Source organism: Macadamia integrifolia, chromosome 11 (assembly GCF_013358625.1).
Source record: "Macadamia integrifolia cultivar HAES 741 chromosome 11, SCU_Mint_v3, whole genome shotgun sequence".
NCBI classification, from domain to species: Eukaryota; Viridiplantae; Streptophyta; class Magnoliopsida; order Proteales; family Proteaceae; genus Macadamia; species Macadamia integrifolia.
The window spans coordinates 1,153,242-1,176,195 of NC_056567.1; the positions used below are offsets into that span (position 1 = coordinate 1,153,242).

General features: G+C 37.8%; 1 protein-coding gene across 3 annotated transcripts; it reads left to right on the plus strand.

The window, feature by feature from the left end:
- The first annotated feature begins 932 nt into the window (after window positions 1-932).
- On the plus strand, window positions 933-22,954 carry LOC122093842 (phosphatase IMPL1, chloroplastic). 3 transcript variants are annotated; one of them, XR_006144584.1, is made up of 11 exons: window positions 933-1,469; window positions 3,127-3,194; window positions 4,202-4,335; window positions 10,920-11,008; window positions 15,161-15,218; window positions 15,357-15,409; window positions 16,207-16,305; window positions 16,468-16,581; window positions 19,627-19,770; window positions 20,300-20,401; window positions 22,636-22,763. XR_006144584.1 is itself a non-coding variant. In XM_042664373.1 (10 exons), the coding sequence occupies exons 1-10, from the start codon at window positions 1,146-1,148 to the stop codon at window positions 22,732-22,734; spliced, it is 1,140 nt and encodes a 379-aa protein (XP_042520307.1). In that variant the 5' UTR covers window positions 935-1,145; the 3' UTR covers window positions 22,735-22,954. The 3 variants fall into 3 exon arrangements, 1 of the variants encoding a protein (XP_042520307.1); XR_006144585.1 differs by having other exon boundaries at window positions 19,627-19,750; XM_042664373.1 differs by lacking the exon at window positions 19,627-19,770 and having other exon boundaries at window positions 935-1,469; window positions 22,636-22,954.

Consider the following 22,954-nt stretch of genomic DNA (forward strand, 5'->3'; position numbering starts at 1 on the left):
GGCATAAATACTTGCTATCAGTAGCATTCTTCTTTTTTTTTTTTTTTTAATAAATAAAACAATTCCTTACTTTTATCTTCATAGTTTCCAAATAATTTTGACCATCCAAATGGAACGTAACACCCTATTTCCCTCTCCCCTGCCCCCAACCCCCCCCCCACCCAACTCTCCCCACCCCCCCCCAAAAAAAAAAAAAAAAAAAAGAAAAAAGAAAAAAGAAAAAAAATGCACATTTTGGAGTGGACTATTCACCTAGTGGTAGGTCCCAATCCTTTAACCATTGAACACGTGGCAAGATAAGAAACCCATACATATGAAATGGTCTCGGGTACAGGTTTTAGGTATCCATATTAGATTGGCATTGGCTGATACATACTGGTATCGGCAGATATAATACCACTACGTATTGCTGGTATCAGTCAAAAGTTTTTTTTTTTTTATTTGAATTTTCGACTGATTCACCTAATACCAGTCCGATATATATCAATATCATATCACTTTCGGAACCTGACTGATACCCATCCCAATTCCAAGAACTAAAACCCTTCACCAAAAAAAAAATCCTTCTTGCCTGCTCTTGGCTACCCAAACCTGATATTTTACCTTGACATTAGCAGAGTGACATAGCAAAACATTATATTAATACTTGGGGTGGGCCTTAATGTTTCATCATTGCCCAGCCCAATTGGTAACTGGGCTACGATAGTCTTGTTAGGTCTGGCCAAACAGCTCAGCCTAGCCTTAAAGAGAAAGCCCAGGCCATCTATGAGAAAGGCATGCACCGGCCTGCTCCAAAATGCTCAACTGGCCACTTCAGACTCCAGAGCATTGTTTGGGTTGAGGAATCGGATTAGATCGTCCGGATCGGATAGCCGATACATATCGGTATTCTCAAAGGGTAAGCTTTTTATTGAATTAGGGGTATTTTTGTCGGATGACTTGGGATTGGATCGATATATCCTTTCCCCGATTCTTTCTTCTCAATCTCAGGGTCGCTAGATCAATCGCACCTGCAAAGTTTCCAAGTAGTGAAGACACATTCTCTACCTTTCAAATCTGTCCCGCAAAACGAGAGAACCGGAAAAATACGGATACCCAAATCAGTCTCTCCTGAGACTAGGGAGACTCAGACTAAAGCAAAGGAAATGGGTCGATCTTTGATTTCTTCCACCAACATTTCTCTGAGACTTTCTCAGATACCCAAATCATTTTCACCTGGTTTGAAACTAAAGCTGCCTCTCTCATTGAATTTCACAAGGAATTCTATAGGATTGGGAAGATTAGAACATGGGGCGCGGAGGGTATTGTCCATCTCCACTATTCCTGCGAGGAGACTCTGTTCAAAGGCTGTGTTATCCGAAATTCCCAATGAGAAGCGGTATCCGAAAGTGGGTGCTGAATCGACTGGACCCATTCCTTCAAATGAGCTTCTTCGAGCCGTCGAAAATGCTGCGAAGACTGGTGCTGAGGTTTGATTGATATCTAATTTTTTTTTTTTTTTTACTAATTAAATTCCATTTTCTCTAAATTTCTCATGTAAAGGAAGAATTCCTTTCACTGGTCATTGCTTTCCTATTGCAGTTGGTTGTTGGAAGTTGAAAGTGGAAACTCACCTGTTTTATAAGCTGTTCTATTTCTTGTTTTTTGAAAATTTTTGAAGTTAGCACTTATTATGAATCTCACTCAAGAATCTAAACGGTCTTAGTTCAACTAGGTAGAAATATGTAGAATTGGTTTTTGTTAGAAATTGGAATTTAAATGTTGAGAGAATGTTGGTAATAACTCTTTGTCCTAGTTAAACTTGAAGTTTCTGAGTTGGGTTCATTGGATAACTCCAGAAAACATTTTAATTGTGATCACTGCTTGTCTAGTGAAGTTGGTTGGAATAGACCTAAGAAAATCTCTTCAACTCATGAGATGGATCGCCATGCCTACAATTGGAAAGTAGGCTATATGGTGTGTTTCTCTGTCATTGCCAGCGTGTGGTTTTTGTAGGCTGTATGATGTGTTTTCTATCTTGATCAGGTGGCTCTGAGTTAATGATACAATGATTAGCTTAACTTTTCAAGTACATAATGAGGAAGCTTTTAGATCACATCGGAATATTTATGTGTGCTCATATTGAGGTGCTTTATGCCTAGGGGATGAAGATGCTTGTATTTGGAAAGGCGGCCTTTGGTAAATATTTCTATAGGACATCAATTAGAGGTGAAATGTAACCACCACTAATTAGAAGATACTCCTATAAGAGTTGAAGCTTTTGCATGGTTGATGGCTTTGAATAGTGTTAGTGGATTGCAATCTGAAGGAGGTTTCCAAGTCGCAATCAGATGTCAATTTTAGAAAAGAAGAGAAGATACCGATTACCTTTTTGTGCATTGAAAGTTGGCTTGACATGTATGAAATACTTCCGAGCTCTTTGTTTTGCACAAGAGAGGTTCATTGGAGTTGCAATATCTTCACATCCAGGACATGGATCCTTTTATGGAGCTGAGGGGAAAATTCTATGGAAGATGGTTGCTTCGGCCTTAGTTAACTAAACTAGGAATCTTTTTAAAGGTCATGGTCAGATACTTGGGCTTGCATTCTGGATTTTGGGTATTCAGCCAAAAATTGTATAGAGGCTGTACTTGATGTGGTGATAAATGCTCAGGCTGCCAGTATGAAGAGCAAGGGCTTGAGTCTGAGAGACTACTAGTTGCAAAAATGATAAAAACTAAGACTTTTTCCAGTCCACCCCGCAAAGGGACCTTGTGTTAGCAAGAATTGCATGTTGTCAAGGCGTCGCCTTGGTATCCAGGTGGCTTTGGATGGACTGGTGCCTTGGTCTGCTAAGCGGGGCCTAGGTGATGCCTAGGCGCCTTGCTGTTGTCACCTTAAAATCCCCCCCGACCACCTTGTTTTTCCTAGCCGCCATGACAACTATGATTGCACCAGCTTATTGCCCTTTTTCATGAGCGGAAAGCTTCTCCTTTCTGCACATCTATATGATCTTGCTAATTTATTTTGTTATCATAACAAGAAAGAAAGAACACAAGTGCATATTGCTAATAGTGCCATGTGATATACTCCATTTGAGATAATTTTCCTTTTTTAGCTTTATAAATTGTTCATTTCATGTTGCAGGTTGTGATGGATGCTGTCAATAAACCGCGCAATGTTAAGTATAAAGGGCTCACGGACTTGGTGACTGAGTAAGAAAACTTTATTCTATTCCATTGATTGATGATGCTTTCATGCTCAACTCTGAAAAATTTCTGTCTTAGCTTATACATTCTTTCCATGGAAAAGGTTATGTGGTCATTCTCAGATGCTGTTCGGTATTTCAAAATTTATCTGAAGCAGCAATGGGCTTGATGTTTTCTATGTAATGACATTAGACATTTGATAATGTGACAACCAATGTCAGAAAATACTGCCAGGTTCTCTAGTGGTTATTCCATTCTTCAGAAACATTTTGCAGATCCACAGTGCGTTGCACTTGTAGATTTATTATGTCTTTCTGCATGCATATCTTTATGCACTTATAGAACCCCGGTTTCAATGATGATATGTTACAGATTTTTCTCTTTGTATCAGTATCAGTTGACACTGATCTGATCTTTATGGGAGGATTAATAGGATTTTCTGATATCGAGTAAGTGCAGATTCATACCATCTTTGAAAAGGATTAATAGTATTTTCTGATATCGAGCAAGTGCTGATTTATACCATCTTTGCGCTGATTTTTACCATCTTTGCATGGGGATATACGATATAACATCTTTGATGCCAATCTGGTTTAGATCCTGGCCAGTCCTCCTGGAGTATAGGTGTCACTTGGGGATGATCTATGGTTTGATACCCATGCTTAAATTGTCAATTACATCTTCTGAAGACTTTTTGAACCCATATCTTCTTTCCTTCTTGTAAGTTGTAACTAAAGACTTTATGTGGAAACTGCAAGATCAAGCTTAGATGACCACTTAAATTATAATTGATCATTACTTATAACAATGGATATCAACAAACACTAACTTGGATTTGTCCTCCTAGACTAATTTTGTATAGTTATCTCTGATGGACTGAAGCCACTATTTATAAGTTTTTTAACTTAGCCTTAAATTTGATAAGGACAACAACAATATTAGTGTTGTTGTTTTCTTTTGTTTTTTGGGGGATGAGTTGTGTGTTTTTCTTAATTTTTCTGAATTACTTGCAGCACAGATAAAATGAGCGAGGCTGCCATCTTAGGAGTATTGAAAAGGAGTTTCAGAGATCATCTTATTCTTGGGGAGGAGGGTGGGATTATTGGGGATTCATCTTCTGATTATCTCTGGTGCATTGATCCATTAGGTTTGTTGCTCGTGCTGTTGTTTCCAAAAATAATTCTACAATTCATTTATATACTAATGTATTTCAAGTTCTAGGAAGTGTAACTTGAAACGAAGTGTTTCTGATTTTCACTTTTGAGATAAGTGTCTAATAGCTTAGGGTAAGACTTGACAAAACAAAAAGCCTAATATGCAATATAAGTATTTGAGCCACATTGGGCTTTGTGTAATTGATTGTGCAATTGTCATAGGGTATAACTGACTCCTGGAAAACTCAATTTAATGATGGATAATGTCTAAGAAGCAAAATATGTAAATTTGCCTCCTGTTGTGAATCCTTTATATTTGCTTAGATCAGCAGTTTGCGGTATATGTATAAGGCTTAGTCTTAATTCAGTGTAAAAATTGAGGATGATAGATGGCTGGCTTGGGAGTCTTGGACTTGGAGAGACGAACCCATGAAAAATACAATAGCTTGAGGGTGACAAAATAGAGGGGACTTATCGTAGATAGAATAGTCATGTGTCAGTGTGCAACAGGGCCATCAAAAGCACTGGTGAGTGGCTTTATGGTGCAGTTAAATGCACTAGATGGAGGGGAAGTCTGAAAACTATGTAATTTAGAATAGTATGAAATAATTTTAGGCTTGCCATTCAACATAGGATATGGCATTTTCATACAAACATGGTTAACGTAGATGACCCAGATTATTCATGTCAATTGTGCTGAGTTTTATAAATGGTTAGAGTACCGTATATTGGATTCCTGAAACCAACAGGTTCTGGTGGAGTACTACTGGATTTCCCTATCTTATCTTCTTACTGTAATGACATAAATTGACATCTTTTTTGCATTATCGATCTCTTTGGAGTTCTTCTTTTGCTCATAGAAAATTTCTTGGTGGCTAGCACAGTTATAGATAAAACAGGAAGAGCCAAAAAAATGCTGTCTGGGTGGTCTGTTTTAAACAGCTCAGAATCGAAAGAAATGGCAAAAAATATGGTCTTACATTTTTATTGAGGAAAAAAAAAAAAAAATGGATTAGTATGGGTTTTAAATGTTTAGTTCAAATACATGACTAAGAAAGGACAATATGCACACAATTGTGGGAGCAACTCATGTCCTATTAGTTAAATATTAATATTTGATATGTGGGTTATAAGCCTATATGATATTACATTATTATTATTATTATTATTTTCTTTTAGGAATTGATATTGAAGTTAATGTAGGGTTAGGTCAATGATCTCCCAACCTATAGGAGTAAGCTTTAAATACCAAGAAAATTACTGATTCCAGATTTAGCAAGTACACACCATGGACGAGGATGATGGTCCAACTGAAGGTAGGTTACTACCTTCTCAAAGTTACAGCCAAAACTGATGGTTGGATATTGAGTTATAACAGGGACTCAAAATTAGAAACTAGGAAATCAGAATTAGAAACTCACAGGTGTAGACAAACCTAGCCACTGGATTGAACTCAGATTACCATTGAAGGGAGGTCTATGGTAGGGTGTTTTAATACTGGAACAAGGACTTCATCAAATGAAGGGATCTGCAACTTCTTGAATTCGAAGATGGCAACAATGGCATTCCAGATAAGTGGCGCCCTGCGGGTGTTCTTCTTGTTCTCCTGCTAGCACTTGAAGTAACAGCAATAGAACTGTTGATGCAGATTTATCACCAAAATGGGTTTGTTTTCTTAGGAATAAGTCTATGGTTGGGTTATATGCATGTTGGGCCTTTGGTCCAAGGGTTTTTTTTAATGTAATAGGCAACTTCAATAGTTTAATGAGTCTAAACCATGGTGATAGGTATGCATACGGGATTAGTTACTCTGGTTTACATGTTTTGGTCTAGCAGTGGTTTGGTTCATTAGTTGAACCAGTCATGGGGTCAATAAATGTTTAGAAGGTACTTTTACTTTTACTTTTACTTTTTACTTTTCTAAAAAGGGGGAGGAGAATCAACTCACTTTTGTAAGTAATGGTGGGGTGAAGACTTTCCCATACCAACTTTAAGAGGTGATGATTTTTCCACCTTTGGTAGTTGGGGGATGAAGACTTTTCCACCTTTGGTAGTTGGGGGATGAAGACTTTTCCACCTTTGGTAGTTGGGGGATGACTTTTCCATTGTAACTTTAAGAGGTGAGGATTTTTCTACTTTTGGTAGTTGGTAGGTGAAGACTTTTCCAACTTTAGTAGTTGGAAGGTGAAGACTTTCCTACCCCAACTTTAATAAGTGAAGACTTTCTACTATTGTTAGTTGGAAGTTGGGTATGTAATGTTTTGTTGAGTTGGTCCTATAAATAGGGATCAATTGTAAGCATTCAAAGAAAACAACTCAGAATTTGAAATCAAAGTTTGCTTATGCAACTCTCTTCTTGTGTTTGATCAAGAATCTCTTGTGTTTGATCAAGAAATCCCTTGTGTTTGATCAAGGTAGGTTGGTGTTTGATCCAGTCGATCCACCTTGCGGTGTGAAGCCCGGGTGTTATATTATTGTTTATTGTTCCATCTTTTTTTCATCTTTCAACAAGTTTTAGCAATATTCTATTCTCCATATCTAGAATTCCCTATTCTCTGAGAAAAGATCCTACCCTGGTACTGTTTTGAGCTTCCTCAATTTCAGTATTACATCAATTGGTATCAGAGCATGGCAGAGAATGAGTCACAGTGGCCGCCGCCTCCACCTGATCCAATGGCAAAAGTCATTGAGATGCTTCAACAGCTCTCTACTGGACAGAAGATCATAAGTGCGAGGTTGCAATCACTTGAGAATCAAAGTACTACTCCAATACAAGGTAGCAATGTACCATTCGAAAGGGAGGACAGGTATCAACTACAATCTGCTGTGCATCGTCAACATAGGAGAAGTGCTGAAAGGGCACAACAAAGAACCCCTACAGCACCACCTACCTTTGAGGAGCATGTAAGATCTTATTTCAATGGTGATCTTGAAGCACCCCGTCGACGTGCTGATGAATCACAGAAGGTCAAGCTTGAATTAAAGGAGTTCAGCGACAAGCATGATTCCCAGGTATTTTTTGATTGGTTGGTTACTTTAGATAACTACTTTGACCGGTTTGAATTATCTGAGTCGCACAAGATGAACCTAGCGCATACTAAGCTAGTTGGGTCAGCCCGCGAGTGGTGGAGAACCAAAGAAAGGGATCTAAAAGATCATGGTAGATCTCCCATTACTTGGGAAGAAATGAAGTACGAGTTGGCGGGCATGTGCCTATCTAAACATGAACGAAGAATGTACTTCCCTCCACCCGAGTCCCCTTTAAAGTCTTCTTTAGATTTCCAAAAACCACCCACTGGTGACAAGAGCATGAAAGAATTAACAGACCACATGGCCATTCTTGTACAATATGCAAAGGAGCAACATGAGAAGACACCTCCCATCACCGAACCAAAGTCAGAAGTTGAGGTTAGTGTGGAAGAAATTCCAACAATTTCTACTGTCAAAGAGGGGTTAGACAATGATGATCCCATCATTGAGACTCATGTGGCAGAAATCGACATTGAAGACATTGTTCTTGAAAAGTTGGAGCTTATGCCTCAAGTCTTTGCCAAGGAGATTACCAATGTTGAGGACTCTATAAATTCAACATTCACAACCTATATTGATTCAGAGGATGATCATGTAGAGTTCATTATGCCACCATGGTTCTTTGAAGAGAGAACTCCACACGTTGAAGACTTTATCCCCAATGTTCCTACATCACCCGAGTTTTGTTTGGGAATGGTCAAAGCTGCTACTCACATGTGGTTTCCCCCTCATCACTACAAAATTCGAGGGCGAATTTTTTCAAGCTGGGGAGAGTTGATGCAGATTTATCACCAAATTGGGCTTGTTTTCTTAGGAATAAGTCTATGGTTGGGTTGTATGCATGTTGGGCCTTTGGTCCAAGGGTTTTTTAATGTAATAGGCCACTTTAATAGTTTAATGAGCCTAAACCATGGTTTACATGTTTTGCATACGGGATTAGTTACTCTGGTTTACATGTTTTGGTCTAGCAGTGGTTTGGTTCATTAGTTGAACCAGTCATGGGGTCAATAAATGTTTAGAAGGTACTTTTACTTTTACTTTTACTTTTTACTTTTCTAAAAAGGGGGAGGAGAATCAACTCACTTTTGTAAGTAATGGTGGGGTGAAGACTTTCCCATACCAACTTTAAGAGGTGATGATTTTTCCACCTTTGGTAGTTGGGGGATGAAGACTTTTCCACCTTTGGTAGTTGGGGGATGAAGATTTTTTCACCTTTGGTAGTTGGGGGATGAAGACTTTTCCACCTTTGGTAGGTGGGGGATGAAGATTTTTCCACCTTTGGTAGGTGGGGGATGAAGACTTTTCCAACTTTAGTAGTTGGAAGGTGAAGACTTTCCTACCCCAACTTTAATAAGTGAAGACTTTCTACTATTGTTAGTTGGAAGTTGGGTATGTAATGTTTTGTTGAGTTGGTCCTATAAATAGGGATCAATTGTAAGCATTCAAGGACAACTCAGAATTTGAAATCAAAGTTTGCTTATGCAACTCTCTTCTTGTGTTTGATCAAGAATCTCTTGTGTTTGATCAAGAAATCCCTTGTGTTTGATCAAGGTAGGTTGGTGTTTGATCCAGTCGATCCACCTTGCGGTGTGAAGCCCGGGTGTTATATTATTGTTTATTGTTCCATCTTTTTTTTCATCTTTCAACAAGTTTTAGCAATATCCTATTCTCCATATCTAGAATTCCCTATTCTCTGAGAAAAGATCCTACCCTGGTACTGTTTTGAGCTTCCTCAATTTCAGTATTACATCAACTGTCTTCTATAATCCAATAGTAAGTCCAGCAGAAGCAACAGAGCTCAAAGGTCTCTAAGATGCCATGAATGTCACAGAACAGAAAATAGGAACAAGGCAATAAAACAAGAAATAGAGGAGGAGGGTATAGATCATAGATGGTTGAACCTCCCACTCAACCTAGACCTTCACAGCCACATGGTTAACAACCAAACTCTTTTTTTTTCATTGATCAATTCTGTTCTTTCATTAGCTTACAGGCAGCCTCTTATATAGAATAGCTAAGAGGTTTCTAGACTTTTATGGGTGGGCTTCCTCCTAGTTTCTTTGACTAATTAATTAACTTCACATTTTCAAGGTCTTTTACAGCCAAGAAAGGAACTGACCTATTGACTGAAATAAGACTTCACTACTTGATGGCTGGGACAATGGAAACCTTAGGAAATGGGATATCTTGAGATTTTAAACTAAAGTCTTTCTTTCCGTATTATGGAATTTCATCCTTGTAGTTAGGTTAAAAAGGAACCTTTGGATCTAATGCAGCAATGGTTGCATCACGAATACTGATTAGTACAATTATTGATTGGTCTCTTTCTTTCATCGTTAATTTCTTCATGCTCATTCCAAGTTCGAAGAACCAAAAAAAATTGAATGATTGAAGTTTTTCTATTTGGAATCATGTTAGGTCTAATTCCTATTACTTTGGCTGGATTAATCAACTTGTTTCCGAGGTATCTATTCTTTTCTTACTATACGCCTTGTTTTGACTGTATCGCACTATGTATCAATTTGATAACCCAAGAAATACCCAGCCTTTGGTTCAAATCTCATTTGAGAAATTGCATGACAATAGAACCAGAAGTGATGTGGATTATTCAAGAATCAAAGTCGATTTGCTTTATATAAAGAAGATATCAATGAACTTGTATGAAATGGTTTCACGGGATTCATCCAATTGTCTCGATCGTGGGATATCATTGAGAAATTGGATCCATATCCAAATCAAGTACTATTTTTGATCTACTTCGTTACTTGCTCTATGGGTAGAAATTCAAAATTATCATAATCGTAAGAATATGTACTAATTAATTATTGATTATTGTACAATTAGTTATCGCAGTAGCATTATTGGAATTACTGAAATTTTCTTATTCTAGGACATAGATAGAATATCTACCTAATTGAAATTTTCCTATTCTATGATTTCGATTGACATTAGTGTATCGAAGAAATATAATTTGATTGGGATAAAAAAAATTCATAATCGATTGAAATGAACTATGCTGAACAAAGAAGAATATTACTAAATGTAAAAATGATGGTTGATAAATTGTCTGTCTCGTGTCATTGATCATGATGGGGAGAAACTCTAGTGGTAATCAGGCAATATTGGACTACAAGGGTTGAAATGGGAGGATAGGCTGACAGACTGTCATAATTATAAGTGGTGATTAATTCCCAGCTTCCTTATATGGAAAAATGGTAGGAAATATTAATTTTGGTGATCTATGCACTTTAAAACTGTTTAGTTAGTGATATATATTAACTAGCTTTTCACTGTAGTAAATGAGGACATGGTCCTTTTTCCATTTCTTTACTTGTTTACTAGTGTTTTCCATTGCTAGTGAGAATTGTCTAAGTCATATTATGAATCCGATCTCATGATTCAGATCTCTTTTCTGATTCCTGCTAACTCTTTCCATGAATTCTTTTGCAGTTTAATTCAGAAAATGAAATTTTCTTTGATATGCTTCTTTGTTTTATTATTGTAAGTTAGTCATGAGATTGAGATATCTTACCTCTGTTATTTATAGATGGAACTACAAATTTTGCACACGGCTATCCAAGTTTTGCGGTATCTGTAGGAGTTCTATTCCGAGGAAAGCCAGCTGCTGCTGCTGTGGTATTTAATCTTTCCTTCTTTGACCTTCTTTTTTAGTGAAGAAAAATCTTAAAACGAAAGGAGAAAGCAGAAGTAATGCTCTTGACTTTTACTAAAGTCAAACATGGGTCCATCCTAGACTGTTGCATTTAATTCCAAAAGTACAGTTGGCCTCCTACTAACTAATATGGTTCGAGGGCACAGTATTTATTAAATAATTGAGCCATTGTTTGTTAAGCTTCCCACATATATTCTTCAACTAGCATATGCAGTTTTGTGTACAATAGAATCATTCATCATCTTTCCAAGTATGCAGTCTTTGTTGTAAATATTTTTGAAAACAGTCTTTCATATTCAAACTAGACCTATCAACTCGTTGTCCAGTGTCCATACTTTGCATCATCCAAAATCTACAACCCAATTCTGCATCCATACACACCAAATACATATTGCATTGAATACTAGCTAATGGCTTGAATCAACTGTTGATCTGCTATTGTCATGTTTTAGAAATTAGGGATATTCTAGGGATATTCACTCAATGAAAACGTCAGTATTCTTTTCTTTTGCATCATCTAAAAGAGATGGTTAAACAAATGACAAGGATGGTTGTCATTTCATTTTCTTCTTTCTTGAGACAAGTTGTGTAGACTGGAAAAAATGTTTTTCTCATGAGAAAGAGGAAGAGAACCAAAAGAGAAAAATGTTTCTACCCAGAATTTGTTTAAGATCCAAAAGATTGACTCCAACTGGCCTAAAAGTTCAACAGAGTGTATGTCTGTCGACACTTTAATACTTGGATGGGGCACTATGTGGAATGCTATGCATTTCATAGGCATGGGCGCTTTACAAGAGGCTATAGAAATTTCCTCCATACAAGCAGTGGCAAGGAAGAAGAAAGCAATATCATGAAGCCAAACAGTGCAAGAGGACTTCTAATAGGTAACCACAACAAAAATCAACACAAAAGTCTCAAGCAGTCAGAAGGAGAGTATGGAAAGAGAAGGCCACAACAGATCAGACAACATTTATCTCTACCCAGCCATTAACCATGGAGGCCGGTAACCGCATTTTGAAGAATTTGGGTGTGGGTACACTTCCCAGCATTGAAGTGCACAAAGATGCACGTTGAAACGGGGAGAATTGTCGTTGTTGTACTTTTTACTCCCGTATGGACTCGAGAGGAGTCTTTTGTGTGCCCTTTGGATTTTTTGTCAAAGGGAGGGAGGGAGGGAGGGGAGGAATGATCCAAAAAGGAGGAGCGATACCAAAGAAAAAGGGGGAGAGAGCCTTATAAAGGTGGGGATACCTCATGCAGGGGGAGAGAAGTTTTGTGCAACAAGGGGAGATGTGATGCAGAGAATAAGGATATTTTGTAGTGCTGTTCATGGAAGGACTCTGATTGTGATGCATTTAAAGTTTGATGAGTTAGGAGTGTGGGGTTTGCTTTCTAGAGTGTGTTTTATCAATAATTTCAAAGGGGGAAAATGTTGTTTGAAGAGGTTGTGGGTGTTTCCATTTTTGTCAACATAGTCAACACACACCAAAGGTGATGGGTGGATTGCCAAGGCAAAAGAAGGGTCCATTTTGAAGAAGAGTCCAAGTTTCGGCATAACAAAGAAGTGCAGAAACTACCCCGATTTGTTGTCGAATGAGCCTTGCTTGAGGTTGAATGAATGGCACTTGACGTAGAGCACATGTCGGTCGACGCACTCTCGATGTTGGGTGGAGTATGTATTGTGTGACTTGTGTCAAATGGTGCCACTGAAAAACACGATAGCCAACACTCTCTCATTGACATTGAAGAAGGGTCAATGCTAAATGAAGGGCAGTTGACTATCGTTCAATGTCGAAGGAGTGTGGAGACCTATGTGTCTGTGTTGACTTGCATGACTAACAAGCTCGACACTCATCCACCTCCATTCGACTCTTAAAGAGGTCTGTCAACAGTGAGGCCACGATTCAACGTGCGATTGGCGTCGAGCTAGTTGTATTGGGCATCAAACACGACTACATCTAACCAAAATTGAGGATAAGTCATCCTTGGCTATTTAAGTGGCCATAGGCCGTATGAGAAATAGAATACCATCCTCAAGAGAGAAGAAGATAGGAATACTCCAAGAAGAGAAGCCCTAAAAGAGTTCCTTGAACCCTCATTCTTTATGCATCACCATTTCAAGCTTTGCAAGACATCATCAAGGGTTTGTGAAAGAGAAGAAGAGCCACCCCACAAACGTAGGGTTTGTTAAGAAGTCACACGGAGAGTTCGAATAGTTCAAGAATGGTGTTTGAAGCTCCAAGGGAGTGGGTGAAGACAAGGAGACGCATCATCGTAGTAGGTATGGTTTAAGAACTCAGAATTGGGATCGAGATACGACCGGATGGTTTGTGATTAGATGGATTTATCCCTATTTAAAAAAAAAAAAAAAATCAGTTTTGGACCTTTTTACACTTACATCGTACCAACGGATTGTGTTGCATCGATCAGGATTCAGGATTGGTCTCGACTGATACGGATCCTATCCGAACACCAATCCAATCTGATTTTTTAAACTTTGGTGGTAGGTAATCTCTTTGGGTACATTTACATTTATGTGTCTTAGACTGTAGGCAAGATGTTCGATGAAATGCCTCAATTGTTGTATTGAGTTTATATTGGGCATTTGCATATGCCATTGTAAACCAATCATTATATCTATCAAGTGGGTGCTTGATAGAGTGTTTCTAGCTCCTTTGTGGTGGGTGCCACATAAAGTTGGGGGTAGGTGCTCCCTTGCAGTTGTTGCTACATAAATCGGAGTTGTAGCTCCTTTGTGGTAGGTGCCACATATATTGGGGTTCGTGCTCCTTGTGGTGGATGCCGCTAAATGTTGTATTGTGCATTATCTTGTGACTGGATTTAGGTTGTAGGCCAAACCATCATTTGCACCGTGGATGTAGCCACACTAGTGAACCACGTATACTTTGTCTTGTGGATGTTTATATGTGGTTTGTGCTTTGAATGTGAATGTGTCGATGTGGTGACTGTGTGCTGGCACGATGTGTGAGAATCCCCGTAATCATCAAGAAAAGCTTTGTGAGACCCTTGTCACTGATTCACCCCCCTATCAGTGACAGCCTGAGTTCAACACTAACCCGGCCTAACCCAAAGATGTTTCCAAAGTCAGTTTAGAAAACCAGAAACGGTTCAAGCTCTTGGCTGCATTATGTATCAATATCAACTGCCACCTGGAGACCTTCTATAATGAATATAGTAATTAAAATGATTCTAACCACTAAGGCAAAATTTAATGCATTATGATCATGAGTAATTCTTGAAGTTAAACTAATGAGATGGCTAATAATATTACCCTTTTTTTTGTTTTTTTTTTTTTTTTTTGTTCCTCAAAATTGCTTTTTCATTATGTCATAGTCTCATAGTCTGACCCCACGAGGGAGGTGACAAGAGAGGATAGGCAGCACATACCATGCAACGGAGAGAAAGGAGTATATGCCACTTAAGGAGGAGGCTCTCAGCACTAGGGTGAAGCAGGATCTCAGGACCTGGCTACCACCAGAAACAGGTCCTTGCCAACTGGCAAGCTGGAAACTTTCAACTAATAATACTAATCTAATCTAATGAAAATTTAGATTAGGAATGGTTACATGATCTAAGCAAACCGCATGAGTTTAAGTTAAAATAGAAATCCTTGTGTGATAAGTGAGGCACTGCATGACCAAGATGTTAGCTTGAATCTAAATTCGAGATGTTGATTTTCAGGCAGAAGTAGATCAAACCTGAGCTAAAGGTGTTAGCTTGGACCTTGACTGGAGTTGTTGATTTTCAGGCATAAATAGATCAAATCTGAGCTATTCTGAATCAAAGCCGAACTTTCTTAGCTGCCTCACCACATTTAAGGAAGATGTATTTATCTTACTGAATCACAAAAATAAAGCATTCTCTGTTGGTTTTCTACCAGAGGGATTGAGTGCAAATGAGGGATTTGAGGGAAGTTTATTTTTGTTATCTATAAAACTAGAGAGCTCTGGGTTCTCTCTCTCTCTCTCTCTCTCACTTCTGAATTCATTCTTTTGTTCAATGAAGACTTGATATAGTGTGTGTTTCTGTGCAAATAAAAGCTGAACTAGTTTTATTTGTTGAGGAAAACTGATGAGATTATTTTTTTTATCTAGGTGGAATTTGTGGGGGGGCCAATGTGTTGGAATACCCGCATATTTTCTGCATCAGCAGGTAAGAAGTTATTGATAACAGATCATTTAGTTTATTTTTCAATCATTATTGTGAAGTTAATTATGTTGTGGGAATGGCACAAAAAGATTTGTGTTGTGGAAGGTTGAAATGACTGTTCTCTTGTCGTTACAATTTTAGGAGGTGGAGCCTTTTGTAATGGACAAAAGATTCATGTTAGTCAAACTGATCAGGTATGTTATGATATGTTTTCATGATAAGATATATGACTAACCTGGTTACTTATTGAAGTTTGTCTTTTGATCTTCCAGTTTTCCTAGTTGAAATGAATTGCATATTTATGGGTTAAATGGAACTTTTAAAAGGGGGCATAAACTTTTGACCAACAAAATGTGATTTGCAGTGTTCCCCTACAGAAATGGAATAACAAATTCTCTGCTGCAGACCTGATATTTGGTAGTGAAGCGTAGCATGAAATCAATGACTCACCTTGTCAGCCACTATCCTTGTAGTTTTCTTGCTAGGAGATTAGTTAATCATTGTCCCTTCTTCTTGAAATTTTGTGGCCCTAAAAATAAACTGAGGATGAGACGGTAATTTTAAGTATGGTGCTGGTTCAATAATTTGCTGAGAGATGAGGTAGCCATTTAATTTTATTCTCTGCTGCGTGAAAGGGAAAACTTACACTCATCTAGCTGTCCCACTGTTTTATTCATGTGCTGATGTGACTTACTTAGCAGCCATAAAGTTTGTTGTTTTACTTCCCACATTCTTCCTTGGGACAGTTGATCTCGAAAGATCTCTTATTTATTTATTTATTTAATTTATTTTTTTAATAACTATATCAATAATGGTAGAAAGAGTTTTTTCCATTATGTTTTGGCTCTAACATGAAGTCCTTTACTAGTATCTGAGAAGTCTAGAGTTCTCTTTTAAGATGTACATTTAGTTCCCTTAACTTGTTAATTTGCCATTTTGGAACCTAGACTTTGCTTTTCCTGTGGGTTTACATTCTTCCTCTTGTTCTTAGGTGGAACAATCTCTTCTAGTGACTGGATTTGGATATGAACATGATGATGCATGGGTGACTAACATAAACCTATTCAAGGAATTTACAGACGTCAGCAGGGTATAATAGCCTTTTCCCTGACAAATTATATCAATCTGAGTACCCAAATGTTTATATATATATATATATATATATATATATATGCCAACCTGGCTTGTTTCTGTGAAGAAAGGGAATTTTGTCTATTTTTCTATGCCAAAAGTTTTTGTATTTTATGTACAGGGTGTGAGGCGGCTTGGTGCAGCTGCGGTGGACATGTGTCATGTAGCTCTTGGCATTGTGGAAGCTTACTGGGAATATCGTCTAAAACCATGGGACATGGCTGCTGGAGTTCTGGTAAATATTGTCCTGTACTTCAAAGTGCACTCTGGTTAACCTGGCCTCTGGTTTGCTCATCTCTCCTGTATTTGCCAAAATTTCACAAACTCTTACAAAAAAAAAAAGAGGGGGAAAAAAAGCATATAACTAAATTAACTTTCTGTAATTCAATGTTTTCTGTCAAAAATTTCCCCATGTAGCCTTAGAAATATGCAAGGTAAATCTTAGGATGTTGTATCCCTATGAATACTGGAAGGGAGAGGGATGGGCATATGGGCCAGAGTGGAGGAGAGTCGATTGGTGTTTCGTATATAGGGGGCCCACATCATTTAACAAGGATGGAGGGAGAAACTGTGAGGGAGCATATATTGCATGGGTGCGTGCTTTCCCTTTTCCCATATTGGAAGATCTGATTTGTGATAGAATTCTATCTATCAAGTTATTTAATGATATGTATCCATTTTGTTTTGTAGTATCTAAATGATTTATACAGTGCCTCTACAGTATCCCATTAATATGGTTGTGATTAAAAGAGTTGGTAAACTATAAAGGTCCTTAGAAAAAACCATATATGCTCTCACAGATCCAGTAAAGCTTATCCTCCAACTATATAGTAACTTTTCTCCATAGTTGTCAAGGCACCAAGGCGGTCTTTGAGGAGTGAGTACCAAAGGGAATGGTTGCTTTTCTGTTTAGGTGACCTAATTTAGAAAAACTAAGGAAACAAGACCAAAAAAGGGGAAAACCCAGAGGAGAAATGGTTTAAGACAGAGGAAAAAATAGGAAAGGAAGAGGTGATGAAGCAGCAGTTGCTTCTGCCGGAGAAGATTGAAACTGCAGCAGCTCTGTCATTGCCGCAGAAGAAAAAAAAGGAGTGGGAACAAATAGATGCACTAGCAGCAGCCGCAGTAGTTGGCGGAGAAGGTTGCAGCTTCTGCTGCCACAGTCACTGCTATAGAGGAAGGTGGCGTACCTGCTTAGGTGTCCTCCGATGCCCTAGGACTTCATCTCTTCTTCATACAGCTTCAGCCTTCAAGGGTAAGAAGACGGAGTTGCTGCAGCTCACTCTCGTCTGGCGAAGCCCTAGCGGCCTAAACATATCTGGCTTACATTTTCCTATAAAATATCTTATTTACAAGTAAGTCCTTTTGCCTCTCTACTTTTATACTTCTTTTTTTTTCTTCTATTTCTCATTTTATTTTATCAAGTTCATTTAATTTTTGTCGCAATCATCATATTTCTGGATATGAAAGAGTATTGTGACTCGAAATTCTCTTTTCTGCCTGGGGGAAGTTTTTTGGGAAAATCCAAGAAATTTATGTTTAATATATCCCAAATCCACTTTGTCTTTAATTGGTAGTGAGCCTTAAAAAAAAAAATTCTCCACATAAGATTCAGTGTTATTAACAGAAAACATTAAGAGACAAGTCTGCCATTTTCAATCATGCTTCAACTGGAAAACAACATTTTTCCTCATAGGTAGTTGAAAAATAGAAACGACAAATCAACAAACTTTTATGCATCATTGAAATACATTTGCATTATATGGAAGAGGCGAGGGTGTGGACTGCTCCATTTGCACATCTGTAGGTGATCTTGTTTATGTGGTGAAATTAGTGATGCAGTACAAGTTCCGCATAGGAGGAGAAAGAACCAAAAGGGCCAGCCCTATCAGGCCCCTAATTAGGCCCAATAACTTAAGTTATAACCAGCCCTCGATATGCCATGACTTTAAGTTATAGTCAGGCCCATTTGGTGATCATAACTTAAGCTCATCAAGAGCCCACGTGCAGCCATCGATCAGCAGCTTTTGGAGTTTCTGTTTTGACTGATTATGTGGGCCCTTGTTGCTGCCACATGTGGAATTACTACAAGCAATCATAGTTTCTATTTTCTTAGTTTCTAGCTCCATGTAATGAGTTACTTAGTTGTTAAGATAGATCTTAAGTAGAAGTTTCTAATTCCGTTAATTTTTATCTTGCATGTAAAAGCAATGGATCTTCTAGAAGGATTCCATCATAGTTTCTATTTTCCTTGTAATAGCTAAGAACCCTTTCTAGAAGGATCCCTTTTTACCGTTTTCTTGGCAGCCAAGTAGCAAAGAGAGTTTCTATTCTTATAATCAGTTCATTGGTTATATTAAATAAAAAGCAAAGGGTGACCCAAGGTGGTGAATCCTTGGTCTAGGCACACTAGCCCCTACAGATTTGGATGCTTTGAAAAACCAGCTCTATATGAGTGTATGTATTGTGGTGAATCATTCACAGCCCTTGTGGTGAAGCAAGTGGTAACCCAAGGTGGTGAATCCTTGATTTGGGACAGGTGATGAAGCCTTTCAAGCAGGCCAATGTGAAGCCTTTGGCCGCCCCACCTTTTTTTTTCCCATTATTGTTCAGCAGGTTTAAAGCAACTATCTTTCACTATCATGGCCTCTTATCAAGTGATAGCAGAACATAGCAGAACTTCTTTTTGTGCTAATCCATTAATTGTACCGCCCCAAACCCAGGTAATAGGTATGGTGCGGCCCTCCGGGCAATGGTAAAAAATTGATCACAAAATCTTTAACCAATAACTCACAGGCTTTGACTTATCATGTTTTATGTCATAGAAATGTTATGCATGTATTTGAAAAGTGTATGCATATTTATATTTTTGTATTATGTGTGGTTGTGCCATGTTCCGTCTTACTAAGCTGTATAGCTCACTCCATCATTTACTTTCCAACAGATCATTAGAGGTGTGTTTTGGCTCAGAGGGAGAGCCAGTTGAGAAGATGTTGCTTACTTTTTGAGATTTCAATGTAGAAGTATATATTTTATTGTACTTAGAGGAATTATTAAGTGCGATGGTGAGTTTTGAATCATATGTAACTGATATAGTTACAGCAATGAATTCTCTTGTAGCTGTGGTAACAAAGCCAGTGAATTATTGGTTAAAGATTTTGTGGTCATTTTTTATTGCTGCCTATGAGGGCAGCTTCATACCTGTTACCTAGGTTTGGAGTGTTACATTAATAGTGCTCTCCAAGTTCTAATTATATTCTATTATTCTATGTGTTACCAGTCTGCAACAGGCGTGTTTGACATCAACAGTCTAAACTTCGAGCATCAATTGATGAGAATTTAACCATCAACTTGGCTGAGATTGACTATGATATTATTCCCTTCCCCTTCTCCCTTCAATCCAAGTATGATACCCATCGAACTGGTAGTTCTCCTAACTAACTATTTTCTGTTCTGCACTACGTTTTATTTTCTGTTCTTGCATGCTTCTTCTTATCTAATCATTATTCTCTTTGCTATTTTTACCATATAGTCATCCCCTTAGGATCTCAATGATATATTAGTTTCAGCCTTATCGGGTTTATAGTTTGCAAGTTCTATTCACTTTAAGCCGGCCCCATTTAGTTGGGATAAGGTTGAGTCTGTTGTAAGTTCTATTCCCTTTAAGTTTCTGCCAATATTTCTCAGATTTAGGTTAACTGCAATTCTAGTTTTGTGTAGGTTTCTAGTGTTGGTTTTTTCCAGCCTAGTCTACCTCATCACTTAGAGATCGCTTACATTCATATCCTTCATGAACATTAAAAGTCGTGTGTATGTGCTTGTGCGTGTGATCACACATAACCATATCCTTTATAAACAGGAAAAACTATTCTTCAGGCCATTTCCCCCTATCCCATACCTGCTGTTCTTTATTTATTCATTTTGATTCTTTGCTTTACTCTTTTCTCAAGCAGATAGTTGAAGAAGCAGGTGGATCTGTCACATGCATGGATGGAGGAAAATTCTGTGTGTTTGATAGGTCAGTTCTGGTATCTAATGGTGTGCTGCATGCAAAGGTCAGTCCTGCTTTCCCTATACAGACTCCTTTTTATTATTATTGTTATAACTTATTAGTATGAACATAAAATCAAAGAAAGGTATTTAAATCTACAGGGAGTTCCTTAGAAAAAGAAAAAGAAAAAGAATATACATGTGGAGTTAGATTCCACAAATGGAACCTTTATATGAGATGTGGTAAGAAAATGACATCTAAAACACCGCTGAATTCCTTGATTGTGAGACCCCAATCGCATAGAACCAATCTGAGCAGAATCTGTGGAAGGATACGGTGTGGTCTTCAAACACCCTTCTGTTCCTCTCCTCCCAAAAACCCCCCAAATAATTGCATGTGGAGTTATATTCCTCAAATGAAACCTTTCTTCCATAAAAGGGTTATCCTGCTGATCATTTTTTTTTTCTGGGTGGGGGCAATGGCAGACTTCCAGATTTTCATAACTTGGTATAACAGGATCTTTTCTTCTTCTGGAATGCTCTTGGCAAGGATTTTATAATATGCACCTAGTGGAAAACACCTCTTTGCATTTAAAATCATATTGAATAATAGGGCCAGAAATATATTAATTATTGCTGGCCATTGCAAAGGTGTGAGAGCATTTGATTGGAAATATTTCTAGACCTTTTGCATGTGTGTGTGCGTGTACGTGTGTGTGTGGGGGGTGGTACTGGTTTCTGAAGCATATTTTTTTGACAAATCTTACCTCAGCGCAAAGCACAAGAAAATTTTTCCCATTCACCTTAACAAATTAAATAAAGCTACATTCTGTAATCGAAGCAGCCAGCTATGTCAAGTGCTCCTCTGATTAGGTAGAATGGATGATTGGGATCCAAAATTCTCTCTGTTGCTGCGTAACTGCTACTTAATTGTTTTTCACTTGAAGATATGCATCACCTAGATCCTGAGTTCATGTTGTATACTACACCACCAATTCCACGTCGTCCATTGTGATTTGAATTATTATGATCAAATCCTAACAAGTCACTAGACTGTAGAACTGAAAATTATAGTTCTTTACAATTTTAAGGTTATTGATGTTGATATCACTTCTTTTACTAGAATCCATAACAGTGAGCAAATCGAATATAACACTCACGCGGTACTACATTCAACTGTCCCTCCTCTATCTCCAAGTCCTAAAATTTTACAGTCCTTTCCACCTGTATCTTTGAAACCTCCATTTGTGGTCTTTTCCATTGAGTAAAAATAGTTGTAGTTGATGCCCATTGCCATGAAAGGGGGCTTTTCATATTGATTTATGGGATTATCAAAACATGAATTGGTTTATGCAAGAATCGTGGGTCCACAAGTCACATAAATTTTCACATACAATCGATATTATTTCACAAGCATAGGTTCATTGATGAATAGGGATTTGGTCCTTGTCTTTGTGTGTTGTCGTGTATAATTGCTAGCTGGTCAATTACTCTGATGGTCTATCTCTTGGTGTTTGCACGAATTCAGATTTCCAAAGACAGTTTCATCATAATACAATGGTCCTTTCACAATCATTCAAAGATCAGTTTCTGAAAGAATTAAGTGGGAAAATGCACTTTAGTTGATCTAAATGCATACTAGCACATAGATAACAACATCAGGTTAAAAAGAAAGGTTAGAGATGGTGTGGAAAAATTCAAATCTGCTTTTAATATATATATATATATATATATAAGCAGGATTTATTTGATGATTCCTTTATAAAATTATTCTGAGATGCTGTCTAAGCCCCTGTATTATGTTCATATTTTCTAAATAGCTTTTCTATTTTTTGGGTGTAGGTGTGTAACACGTTAACTCTAATTTTTCTATATTTTGGACGGAGTGTAGGCATGTAGCATGTTAACTCTAGTTTTTCATTTACTTTTTTTTTCCTATTCTGCATGATTAGTGACTTTTTTGACAGAATTACATTAGCAGGTCTAGTAAATGTAAAGGTGTTGTAAACCAAATGCTGACATGGAAAAGTTGTGCGCAGACCATATTGGCATGTGGCCAATCATATGGCTGTATGTCAGAAACATCCAATGATTTGTGAAGTACTTATTGAAGATATTATTTCACCATTGCTAGAGTAGAAAGCTGATTGTATGGTCAAACTAAGTAATCAAACCGGTCTGTGTACCCTGTGTAAATAAGTAACCTAATCTCTTCAATTCATGTCAATTTAATTACTGCTGCACTCCGAAGGACATTAAGACATTTTCTGATTAACATCTGAAACCTTGTGAAATCCAGCTCTTGGAGAGAATAGGTCCTGCAACAGAGACGCTGAAGAACAAGGGGATTGATTTCGGTCTGTGGTATAAGCCAGAAAACTACCACACAGATTTTTGAACTCTCCATTCCCCACCCCCCACCCCCCACCCCCCACCCCCCAAAAAAAGGGCATTGCTCAAATGTTGTGTATTAGATACATTTTTGTTTTTTTAAATAATTTTCTGTATTATATTACCCAACTCAGCTTTGGAGAGAATAGATCCTGCAACAGAGACGCTGAAGAACAAGGGGATTGATTTCTGTGGTTTAAGCCAGAAAACTAAAGCACATTTTTTAA

Coding starts and splice junctions, on each gene's coding strand:
- LOC122093842 (XM_042664373.1), top strand. CDS start 1,146: ATGGGTCGATCTTTGATTTCTTCCACCAACATTTCTCTGAGACTTTCT. Junction 11,009..15,160: donor AGCCAGCTGCTGCTGCTGTG/GTATTTAATCTT, acceptor TTTTTTATCTAG/GTGGAATTTGTGGGGGGGCC. Junction 16,582..20,299: donor ACATGGCTGCTGGAGTTCTG/GTAAATATTGTC, acceptor TTTCTCAAGCAG/ATAGTTGAAGAAGCAGGTGG.